At 43.4% G+C, this 13306-nt stretch overlaps 1 protein-coding gene across 4 annotated transcripts in view; it reads right to left on the bottom strand.

Moving 5' to 3' along the window:
• LEF1 (lymphoid enhancer binding factor 1) overlaps positions 1-13306 on the bottom strand; it is a 252049-nt gene that overhangs the window by 98985 nt on the left and 139758 nt on the right. For all 4 annotated transcript variants that reach the window (XM_086962011.1, XM_086962009.1, XM_086962012.1 and 1 more), the window contains exon 4: positions 10894-11026. In XM_086962011.1, the coding sequence (XP_086818137.1) occupies positions 10894-11026 (133 nt within the window). The remainder of the gene's footprint in view (positions 1-10893; positions 11027-13306) is intronic.

Here is a 13306-nt window from a genome sequence, read left to right as displayed (position 1 = left end):
GACACCTAAGTACCCACTACCTCATTGAAACAGCCACTGTCACAGCTGCGTAGTCACCCATAAAGCCACTAACACACCAATGCAGCCACTCACAAAGCCACTAACTCACCCGTACGGCCACTCACACACCCACTCACTCTCTAATATAGCCACTCACTCACCCATACAGCTACTCACATACCCATTAACACATCCATACAGCCACTCACGCACCTATATAGCCACTCAGACATCCACTCACATACTGATACAGACAGTCACAAAGCCACTCAGATGAGATATGTTAGAAATTGTTTGGCTAATTACTAATACAGAAAGAATAGTAATGTAACGTATGCTGTAGATTAATATATATATCTTTAAGTCTCAGAAACATTTACGAAACACACTCTCTGGATGATTTCATCAGTGATGAAAGTTGAGATACCATAAAGTGATGTCATCAGTGATGTCACTGACCATGTCATGAGTGATGTAATATGTGAGGTCATAAGCAGTGCATTGATGGAGTGTAAGTTATAGTTAGCACAGGTAACTATAACTGTTGAATTTCTATGGTTTTGTACGAGTGAAGTCTGAGCCTAACTATAACATCCCTGTAACCTTTGGTTTTTTTCTGTGAATATATATATAAAACACATAAAAGTATTTGTTGTAATCATTTGACATTACACAGCTGATGGGATGATAACAACATTTGGAGAAACGTACACAAAAGTATGCATTGCCTTACAACATTTCACCATGTGCGCACAAATCAATGATGAACACATTAAATAATTCTAGAACAACTTAATATTGCAATCAAGAGAAAACCTTATTTGCTTTTCGTAGTTAAAATGGAAAACATAGCTGCCAAATCAGTCAGAAGACTTTATCTGAGGACAGGGCCGGGGAACCAAAACCTGCCCTGGCAAAGTACTCGGCCGACCCCCCCTGCCAAGTCGGAGGGGGGGTTGTGGATGCCGCCGAGCTCTTTGTCGGGCCCGGTTTTCCGTCGATTTTGGTACAGGGCCGATTGTGGAGCTATTTTGCCAAAACGGCCCTGTAAGAAAATCGGCCCCTAGGGGCCCAAAACCGGCCCCCACCCGTGCGGCGCACCGGGGATTGCCCGGTGCCCGCTATGGCCAGTCCAGCCCTGTCTGAGGAATATGAATTCTTTCATACCTCTCTTAAACTCAAAGAATGAAGGAGCCTTCCTTAGCTACTTAAGAAGGTTATTCCAGATTCTCTATGCTGCCCCCAAAGAATGCTTAGTTGAGGGTTCTCTCCTTGTTGGCTTTAGGATTTCAAGTACCAATTCTTCCTTGCTTCTAAAAATGTATGTTCATCACTAGGATGTGCAGTTTATGTGCTAGGTATGATGGTGGAGTTACTGTGTACTCCATTATAGGTTAAAAAGGCTGTCCTGAGTATGCCTTGCTAATCTAACTGATGTCACTTTAGAAAGCAGAGGACAGGTTAAATGTGTTTTTCTCTCCTTGCATCACTGACAAATCTTGCTGCTAAGTGTAGAAACATTTTGACGAGAGTAAGACTAGATTTAGGTAAATCTGGAGATCACTAGGGTTTGCACTAGTATTAAAATATCCTGCTCAGGTTCTAGGTACACAAGTATGAAAGGTTGAAATTGTTGCGCAATTGCCATTAAGCATCTTTTACGACAATGTTTAGGTTCCGTTTCGAAGTAGAATCTAAAACAAATGCAAGGGATTTTGTTTACTAGGAATGGTCGTTTTTTATCCTTATCGGTTTCAGTCCAGAATCGGTAGCCCCATAAACTGAAAGATTTAAAAGCGATATATATAAATGCCATAGTCCGATTGGTCTGGATCCATGAGTAGTGTAGCTTTACCTCTTTAATTTGCTACTTCTCCTCTGGGAAATTTACCCATGAAGTATTATGATACCCACCAGGAGTATTTCCATCTCTACGGCAGGATGCAGCACCCCACATTCAGCAACAAGACCAGACCATTCAATCTCCTGAAAGTGTACTCAGTTGCGATTAATGCTTTGCCTTTTGATGTTTATTTCCGTTTTGGAAACTGAGCCCCACAGATTGTTTGCGATGCGGTTTTAGATGAAAAAGAATGAAAACAATGCCATTTTCAAACATGCTAAACCTCAGAAGGGTCTTAAAACACCAGAAACTACGACATCCTGTCCAGGCCCGGGCGACCCATGCCATGGAAGACATTCTGTAAGACATTACACAGGCAGTCCCTATCTGTATCCAAACTACTGCTTGAAGCTCTGCAACTAGGCCCACGTGGCTTATACAGTCTCGTGTCTTTGACAGACATTCTCGTTGGAAGTGTGTTTGTTTACTCAGGTGTGCACAAACAGCAAATGCATGTTTGAACCTCTCGAAGCACACTTTTATATCTTAACTGTTAAGAACTCAAGACGCAACCCCCTAACAACACCTGGAATAATAAACATGCACCAGTGGCAGCACATCTGAGAAGGTATTTACCACACCTCGTTTCATCAGCTGACTCTTTTAACCACATTCACTTATTTGCTGTTGCTCCTTTAGGATTTAGATCTCTTTTAATGCCACAGATGGATATGGCATCAGTTTTATTGTTGAAGGGTTTTGAGACAGCTGCTTAAAAAGTAAAAATCCCTTCGGATCTGTCTTCTAGGATACAGCATGCATTCTAGCCGCGTAGTTTAGCTAAAAAGTGATCAAGAATATGTGTTAAGAGAGAAAATCTTTGAGAATGCACACAATGGAAGTTTGCGTTTAACCCCTTCGCTGCAGCGGCTATTCCGCCGCAGCGCTAAGGGGGTGGGGCGGCCGCGCGGCGGCTCCATACTAGTGACGGAACCGCTCCGTCACGGCTCGCGGGTGAGCTGTGCTTGTGACGGAACGGTTCTGTCAGGAACCCGCCCGCCCATTAAAGCGTCAGCGCAGGCGCGGCGAGCGGGCCGTGACGGAACCGTTCCGTCACAAGCACAGCTCACCCGTGGCTTGTGACGGAGCGGTTCCGTCACAAGCATGCAACGGGTTAAATACAGCCTCTTTTTCAAGGCTACATAAATTCTTTATTCCACTCATGGGGCCTCATTTATGAAAAGCGACACATCGCTGAGTGAAAACAGCGATGCGTCACTTTTCACTGCGCTCTCCTTGCGACACCAATGATGCGTCATATTTACAGTATGACGCATCATGGCGCAAGGAGTTACAGATACATCAGTATTTCTGACGTATCTGTATGGCGCAAAAGTGACGCATTGCTGGAGTGTATCACAAAAGTGACGCAACTCCAGCAATGTGTCCTTTATTATTATTATTATTATTATGTTTCTTATATAGCGCCTGAATCGACCCCCGAAGGGGTATCTCCGCGCTTGCCTTGGGAACCCGTCCTGGCTTTTCCCTGTGAGATAGCCCCTACAGCATCCCCAAGGTGAAAGCCAGGCATCCCGCCGCGGGGGGAGGGGCGTTGTGGAGATTAAGCAAGCTTAATGCCCAGAGTTGCAGAGTGTGAACCCATGATTAGGTCAGGCACCGAAGCGAGAATTATCGAGTCCATGGATATTTGAGCTCAAGACCCTGCCGCATCGGGAATTGAACCCTGGTCCCGGGTCTGACCTCTGCTTCAGGGTCTGCCTGCTCTAACCAGTGAGTCACACTTCTCCGAAGTGGCAAGCCCCATGTGAAAGGGCCTGCGTCAGTCTTACGCCTGCTGTGAGGCAGGCGTAAGAAATTGACGCATTTGTGTCCTAGAAGTGGCGCAGTGAAATCTTATAGATTTCACTGCGTCACTTCTATGACCCTTTCTTGCCTCAGAACGCCCCCCCTGCATACATTATACCTGGCGTAGGTATAATGTAGCGCTGGCGTTTACAAAGTGACGCATCTACCTAGATGCGTTACTTTGTACATATGGTGCAACAAGGCACATTTTTTACGCTGCTGGTGCGTCACAAAAAGTGACGCACCAGCGGCGTAAAAGTGACGCATGGCCTCATAAATGAGGCCCATGAAGTTTAGCCTGGGAAAGTACTACCTTCCCAGTGTCTCCTGCTGCCCTACAGATTCGAGCAGATTATCTCGGTGGCTCAAATCGCTCTCTTGCCTCCCTGAAGTATATTTAAGGTAGTTCAGGTACTGTTTGACTTTACATGTCACTCTGTCTTTTCTGACCAAGGATGCTCTCTCCTCCCAAAACCACCACCACCGCCTTTTATGCATCATATAGGAAGCAACGCTCTTGCATCAAACCAAGAGCATTGACAATTCTTAGTCTTGCCTATGATTTCCACAAAGATTCCTCTGTGCTGTGAATATATAAACACATCTTGTAGCGCCATTCGTAGCTGATCAGTACAAATAACACTGAACTGCTTCAGCAGTACCCTAGAGGTAACCAGAGAACCATTGTTTAACATGCAAAACATTTTGACCTCAAAATACCTTCAGCTTCTAACTAATTGTAGTATGCTACTTTCCACCATAATCAAGGATCAAAGTACCTTAAATATAAACCTTGTGGTGTCATTTACGCCTCCGCAAAAATCCAATGATTGGAGGAATACATGCATGTAGAGCCTAAGTGCTAAATTGCTTTTACTTGCTTGCATAACGATAGGCGGAATCACCTCAGCCTCACATACCAATCACTGCTTAAGGCTTTCACCCATCACCAGGACCTGTCTGTGGTGTGGCTGCTGGCAGGCAGTGGGATGTGGAGGTGAGTGTTATGTAGTTGGAATGTGCGGAGGTTAAGGTTCTGGGAGTTGATGGTTGGGGGACGATTACTAAAGGGCATTTGGTGTTGGATGTTGTATTCCCTCGCTGTAACGGAGTTGAGAATAAAGAGGCTTTTAAACCTATATGCAGAGATCCTCATCTTTACAATTTGGCGACAATCACAACTCTGTGAGAACGAGCGGAATTTAATGCTGTTTACTTGAGGAGTATTGGAAACTGGGAGCAGCATTTTACGGAGGTCGCAAAAGAAAGGAGTGGTGTGCAGAGGATTGACAGCACCTAAGCTGCTGTGCTTTTTTATGGAAATTGGTGTTTATTGTGAAAAGGAACATATGTGGCAGGTGTAACTTTGCAACCGTCACTCGTGGGCGATTCTACACAAACAAGCTGCACGAGTGCTAACCTGAAACAAACCACGTCATGCTGATTTAAATACGGGATTCCAGCGACTTCAGGGGTTTCAAAGTCTCCGTGGTTCTTTGTGGTGGCACTGGAGTTGACCCCTCATCACTGCATCGCAAAACGCTTAAGAACAAGAGAAATGCCTACTTTAGGAAAATCAAGCGTGCGAAAGCTGACTTCTTTAGCCTCCAGCTTGACCAAGCGAAAAACCAAGAAAATTGTTCGAACTAGTCAAAACTCAAACCAAGTCGCAACCCTTACAATCAAACAACACAACAAGCGATATCCCACACAGTGAAGACTTTTCTGCTTTCTTTAAGCTAAAGACCGACAACATAAGAATTGACCTCCTCAATGATGTAAGCCGATACCCTAGCCACATCAGAATGCCTAACACTCAACCTAAAAATAGGGCATCTTGGACGTCCTTCGACACCTACTCTGAAGAAGCAATACACAAACTGCTCGGCACCTTGAAGCCCTCTAATCACCTCATAGACCCCCTACCGGCTAATGCTGTAAAAGACTTCACCCCCATGCTCCTCCCACTCCGGACCAAAATCATTAACAGTTCCCTTCAACAAGGTCTCATCCCTGACTCCCTCAAGGTGGGGCAAGTCACGCCCATTCTCAAGAAACCTACAGCTGACCCGACTGACCTAAACAATTACCGCCCTATCACCAATATCCCCACCATGGCCAAACTGCTGGAAAAATGTGTACAACTCCAACTAACAAAACACATTGACCAGTTCAACCTCCTCAACCCTCATCAATCAGGCTTCCGAGCGAAACACAGCACGGAAACGGCCATGACACACATAATTGATGACGCCCTCCAAATTCTTGATCGCAATGATTCATGCCTCCTCATCCTTCTTGACCTCTCATCAGCATTTGACACGGTCAAACATGAGAACTTACTGGAGCTGCTAAACACTAGAATGGGTTTATCCGGGACTGTTCTCAAATGGTTCACCTCCTTCCTACATAACCGGTCTCAGAAGTTCAAGATCAACAATGTGCTGTTCTCACCTGTGCCAGTAGACTTAGGCATTCCACAAGGATCCTCCCTTTCACCCACACTGTTCAACCTCATCATGGAACCACTTGCCACCTTGCTCCAAGCATCCAATGTACACTTCCATATGTATGCCGATGACACTCAACTTTACCTAAAGGTACAATCCCCGGAAGATATCAAACTCCTGAACTACACACTTAGAAACACCCAATCATGGTTGGCCGATGATCACCTTAAACTAAATGCTCTGAAAACTGAGTTCCTCCTGATATCACCCCCTGCGAAAATTACCACCACCCAAATCTGGCTCAATCACCTAATAGCACTCAATGTCCGACTCACCATCGTGGATTCTGTGAAATCCCTAGGCATCACACTTGACGCAAAGCTCAACATGCAACAGCACATTAGCAAAGCAACGAAAGGAGCTAATTTCCAAATCAACACATTAAGGAAACTTAAACCCTTCCTCCCAGTCAAAGACTTCCAAACTGCTGTACAAGCCCTAGTCATCCCCCGCATAGACTATGGAATTGTGGCCCTCAGCGGACTCCCTCTAGCAACAACTGCAACCCTAAGAGCCTCCTTGAACGCTGCCGCGAGACTCATTACTGGCTCAAGAAAACATTCTCATATATCCCCTGATTTTAAATCACTGAATTGGCTGCCCTTTGAAGCCAGAATACAGCTGAAAATAGCTGTTATGGCACACTCGGCCGTACACCACAAGGCACCCAACTACCTCACTCAAAAGTTGACTATATCAGGAGGGTCGAGATCCAATAGAAGTACAAAAAATCTACTTCTGAAACCTCGCAGATTCCGGAAGGAAAAAACTTACAAACGCTCCTTTTCAGGAATGGCACCCAGGATCTGGAATGCACTCCCTCTTGAAACCAGGCTTATCTCCTCCACTGCCTTCTTCAAGAAAGAGGTGAAAGCCATCCTTATGGCCAAGTTCACCTGAACTTTATTGCTGTTGGATCAGAGACTTTGCACCGCTTTTGTAACACTGGCTACCTCACTGTCTAACGTCTAATGATATCATATTCTTACTTGATTGCGAGCCTATTATACTACTCACTCACTACCTATTACTATATTGTACATGTTAGTTTGCTGAAACTTGATGTCCCTACCCCTTGTCTCTCTGTAACTCTTAGAAAGTGGTATAAGCCAGCCTTATAGCCTAGCTCTCCTGATCTCTATTGTAGTTGGACCAAAGACTCTGCACCGTCTTATATTATCGTCTAATTGACTGTTTATTGTTATTTTATCAGCACATGAAAGCTATGTTGAATATTACACTGTACCCAATATTATGTTTAGTCACCCTCCTGTTCCCCTCACCCCCTGTCTCTGTGAAGCGCTCTGATATCTGCAAAGATCTTGTTCGCGCTATATAAAACTCTGAATAAATAAATAAATAAATAAATACGTGTTCAGGAGGCTGACGGCTGTGCGTTGTGCATCATAGGCATACAGTGAGTCGGAAGAAAGGAAGCATTGAGTTTTAGAGGCTGTCAGCTGAGTGGTGCTTGGCATTGGCTTGGTGTGCCTCGGACACAGATCACGGAGGCCATTTTAGAGTAGTTGGAGCGTGAACAAAGGTACAATTCAGATAGCTGCCTGTAATGGTAAGAAATGGGAGGTGGACGTCAAGAAGATATTGTGGGCATATTGATGAACTCCTTGACTCAGAGATTTTAATCCTTTTGTGTTGATGCGAGGAAGAGAGCTAACTACTAGAGATATTCATAGATGGATCGATTGGGAATGAAAGGTGGAGTGGACGCTTGAGACTAGAAAGGACAACATCTTGAAGGTGCAGAGTGTGTACAAGAAGTATTTTGATACTAAGAAAGGAGCAAAGGAAAAGAGACTGGAGGTAGGTGAGTGGGTGAAAGTCAAGAGAGTGGAGAAGGTGCCTAAAGGAGCAAGTGTTTATGCAGAAGTGCTCAAAGACATTGAATGTCTGAAAAACGCGGGAACACTCAGTGACAATCTGGTATGGCACATGAGTTCGTATATGAAGATGCAACATGATGGGTGAACAAAAAAGAAGCAAAAATTAAGATGAGTTACTGCATGATGATTGGCTATGGTAAAATGAGAGTGTAGTGGAGCAAGAGGAGGGAGAATGGTGCATGTGGAAGTTAGGAGGAACATCAGCAGATGAAGGAGGGAGAGTGTGTGGATAGAACTGGAAGATTGGGTAGAGTCCTTCGCATGCCAGCCAAATTCAAAGATTCTGTTTTAGAATGATTATTACTAAGTTCACAGTTTGGTGTATAAAAAAGATCAGCTCTTTTATGATTGGTTATACTCAAAAGAAGTAATGCTAGGTTTGTGCTTGATGTTTAGGTCATACATTTTAGGTAGATCTTTCTATTATTATATGAACACGTTTTGTGTAACTATTGCAGGCAGTGGAGTGTGGAGATGAGTGTGATGTAGTTGGAATGTGGGGAGGTTAAGGGTCTGGGAGTTCATGGTTGGGGAACGACTGCTGAAGGGGATTTGGAGGTGGATGTTGTATTCCCTCCCTGTAATGGAGTTGAGAAAAAGAGGCTTTTAAACCTATATCTGGAGTCCCTCATCTTTACACTGTCCTGTTTAAATTCGGCAACCAATCGTATCCCTAGCTGGCTCTCTCCGGTAAAATATCCTGCTAGATCTTTACTGTCACTAGAGTTACTTGTGTAGTTTAGCTCGCTATGGCTGAAAGAAACTTCTACATCTCCCACAAATTCCATATTTGACAGTCAAGATAGTGCTAAAGGAATTCAGGTTGAGACACTCGAGCCTTAAAATGAAAGGTATTATCTGGCTGACAGTGACATTGAGGGTACCATTTTACCTCCATACATTGATCTGTACAATCTAAACATGATATAAAAATTCGGTGTAGGAAAAAAGGTTCTGTCCTTGTCTTTTAATGAGGTGTGTTCTGATCCAGAAGTGGGCAACCCTATAATTCCATTGAAAATAAATGGTGGTTCATATTCTTTCTGTTGAGTATCTTTCAGCCTGGAGTTAACTTCCTTTTTGAGTTTGGCTAGCTTATTGATTTACCTATATGCTTTCTTGAGTCGGTCAACACTGCTGACAGGAACATTGCTTTTGCCAAACACATTAGATTTTCAGGTTTGTTGTCCATCTTTATTTGTCCATCTTTTTCCTCCAGCCTTTCCCTGGGACTAGGCAATAAGGTGCATTTTAGTTAAATGGTCTGGTGCCCTTGCAGTCTTTACGCCATATTGGAGCGTATGCGAGTCCTCTCCTCACATCTGTCTATTGTGATGAACTCTTCAGTGACCAAAGTGGCCCATAAAGTAGCTCTATCCACATAACAGACACATGGGAAGAAAAGGTGTGCAGTGTTGTGCTGTAGTTGTTTCAGACCTTAACACAACTAAAAATTCCTGGTGAACTCTCAGTGTCTGCACAAAACTCGGGAATAGCGTGTAAATCTCAAGTTATCAATGTCAAGGTAATCCACACATTTTACAATTGTATTAATTACCATATGACATCAATGCTTATGGTACTTCTGTGGAGATATGTACACAATTTGCAGATGAAGCCTTCGCGTAGAAAGCACAAGGGCATACAGAAGCTTGTCCAAGGTCACTCACTTACCTTGAAGTCCAGCGACTCCAAAACCTCCCAGGCTTGGAATTGGTATGAAAGAGCCTACAGGAGTTAAATGTTCCTTGGTAACATGGTTTGTGATTTAAAGTAATTTGGACTATTGGCAAGAAAATCCTTTAGTAAAAATAGAAGAAATGGCACTGGTTTAGCTTTCATCATATTTATGCCTTGTCTGCAGGAACAAAGCAGGCCTCTAGTCACACATTAAAAGCTATACCAATGTATGTGCTTCTAAAACCACTTGTACTGTAGGAACCCAAGAGTTATACACCCTAATAACTCTAGTAATAGGAAAAGATGAACTCAGATCCAGAAAAAGTGCAGTTTAATAAGTGTGTCCAATATAGGCTAATAAACACAATCACAATGAAATGAAATGACATATAGGCCTCTGGATCACAGCAACAACCATTCGGTGGTGATATATCATGTTCTGGGGTCTCCTCTCAAACATCCTTTAGGAAAAATGCTCAGAACTCCATTTTAGTAGAAATGCATGCTGAGGTATCAGTCATGTATGTGACATTTCACCAGTAGGATGTATGCACTAAACACTAAAGTTTTACGGTTAACTCATAACTAGTAGGTGTGCAGTCCAGGGACTTAATTGTCAGCTGTGAAACCTCCATTACAAATTTCTTATCCCAGCTCCGTCACTTTCTCAAATTGTGTGATTCTGAGTAAATTATCTGCCTCTGCTTTTTTTTCTGACTCAGAAAACTGCACCACTTAGAAATGTCAGTTACCACTTTGGAGAACCTACCGAGCGAAGAGATCTTAGTTCTTAGCCAGATTTCCCCACCCCACCAAACTGTGTGATCCTGGGCAAACTTCTTTATCGTCCTGACAGTCAGTAACTTTATCAGTATGAACTGTGAGCGCCTAGATGCCTATCACAATTTTTAATAACTATAAAAGACACTCGACAAATATAGGGACCCTTCGGTAGCCATAAAAAATAGAACCGAAATAAAATATGAGATTTGCAAAGTCTTAGGAACGAGAATACAATCTTCTAAGCAAATAAAAAATCACTTGTACGGCCTAAAACTGTTACATATTGTTGGAGTGAAGCTCCTCTCACCTTGTTTTGAGCCGACATCTGATTGCATGTGGGAAGGATGCGCTCCAGGCGAAAAATGCTCGTCACTGTACGTGATGAGGGGCGTGAGGGGATGGACTGCATGCGAAGGCTGCACCACTGGAACTTTGTTGGACTGCAACAGAGGGAAACAAAGACGATGATTACAATGAGAAGTTCAAATCACTCCACTTGTAAGGCTTGAAACCAAGCTACCTCAATGAAATAGTGAGAGATATAACTGGGAAGTAAGACAAGCCAAAAATAGAGCAAAGTAGGAAGGAACATTCCCCACGACCCACCTCAGCCGACCAGGGCTAGCTATAGCACTGGTGGCATCCAGTGCGAAAATCATTTTTGGTGCTCCCACACCCCATGACAGCCTCCTCGGATTCTCCTACTACCACTAGCCAAAAGTGCCCTTCATCTCTCCAATTATGTTATTGCTAAACACAGCGCCCCCAACTTGCGGCCCGTGCCCCCTCTGCCCAGTGCAACTGCACCAGTCGCACTGCCCTAAAGCCGGCCCTCCAGCCGACAACCCAAGAGGTAAATACAGAATACTGCTGCTTAAGCGTTTATAGTAAATCATGTAAGATTTCCAAGCTGAAACCTAGCATGCTTTAGAAACAACGCGAGCCAGGTTGGAGGAATCTGTTACTGAGAAGCTATTTTGAGTTTTGCTCTTTTCCCCACCAATTCCAGTCAGCTCTCTGACTTGTAACTAGATGGGATTGTGTGATGATCGTTGGAAACTAGTTGCATCTCTATAATTTTTTTAGGGTGGGGGGGGGGGCGCGCACAGTAGGTCATAAGTAACAATGGTGGGGCCACCTGCAACTGGCATTTGTAAAGAGAGTGTGAACACACACACACACACATATTTATTTATATATATAGATTATATGTATGTATATATATATATGTATGCAAAGCACCCAATCCAGGAACCTTCGAACTCCACATGAACTAGAGCGCTTCAAGGTAAGGAAAGAGGAGCCGACCCAAGGTTGCAGTGAGCAATTTAGTTTTTATTCAGTGAAGCTCGCCCTGCCATCATAACGTTTTGGCTTTCACAGAGGCCTTGGTCACATGACGCCAATGAGGGAGGGGGGACTCTTTAAAGTGCTAGTGCAATTGATAGAAGGGATGCAATTGGTCAATCACAAACTGGACTTGTCAGCCACAGACAGAGGACTCAATAACCACATAAATGTACAATATTCCTCTTGTTGCAACACATCAAATATTATGCATAAAATGTAAAAAACGCACTTGAATCTTCTCATAAATGAGGACTTAAATTATCTAAAATGTAGATAAAATCGCATGTTACCAAAAAGAATAATAGAACTAAATGGCATAAAATACACACACATATTAAAAGCTCGTAATTTATCAAATATAAAAAAACGACTTCAGTAATGTGCAAAATACGCCAGGCAACAAAGTGCTAGTGCAACAACAAATATCTGACATCACATGACATGGTATCAAATAAGTTTAGTAACATGTAACCTAGAATAGGCGACATGCAAATATGCAAGTGGCTTGACTGTTTTTAACAAAATATGGCCCCAGTGGGCTCATCCCCATGTGTCAACCTATGTGCAAAACCCTGAGAGTGCGGCAAATGTGTAAAAGTGAACGTGAATAAAATTTTATAAAATGTTTTTTAATTTCTTTAAAATAGTCAAACATATAGTGTTGACTGATTGACTGATTGTTGACGTTGAACAAGTGACTACGGCTTAAAGAACGGCAATGAGGTAAAAACACAGCGGCCTGACCCCTAATGTACAAGACAAACAAATGGGAAGTGTATCAACCACCACGCTCGACTGCCTGCCAACAGGCTGAGACTTATTTTTTACATAAAGTCGAGACAAATTATTAGAACCTCATAGATGTAATCAGAGGCAAGTGTAGAAATCTTCTGTGGCATTGAGGCCACCTGGGGTCTTACTATCCATTTTGAGGATATATTTTGTTTCAGTGAGACGTAGGGGTGCCTCTCTATCACCCCCTCTCCTTAGCGGGCCAACCGCATCCACAACATAATATTATAAAAAGTTCACTCTTGTTGTTGTGATGTTGCTTAAAACGCAGTGCGACGGATAGGATGCGTCGCTGGTGTTGATGGCCCTGATGTGCTGGAGTATCCGCTTGTGGACCTGCAATTTGGTACTACCAACATAACGCAGGCCACAGGGACACTCCAGCACATAGATCGCAAACTCCGACAACCCAAGAGGTAAATATAGAATACTGCTGCTTAAGCGTTTATAGTAAATCATGTAAGATTTCCAAGCTGAAACCTAGCATGCTTTAGAAACAACGCGAGAAAGGTTGGATGAATCTGTTACTGAGAAGCTATTTTGTGTTTTGCTCCTTGCCCCACCAATACCAGTCAGCC

Source organism: Lissotriton vulgaris, chromosome 3_1 (assembly GCF_964263255.1).
Source record: "Lissotriton vulgaris chromosome 3_1, aLisVul1.2, whole genome shotgun sequence".
Classification (NCBI taxonomy): domain Eukaryota; kingdom Metazoa; phylum Chordata; class Amphibia; order Caudata; family Salamandridae; genus Lissotriton; species Lissotriton vulgaris.
The sequence above is the reverse complement of the archived record's forward strand: the minus strand, read 5'-3'. Positions and strand labels throughout refer to the sequence as shown.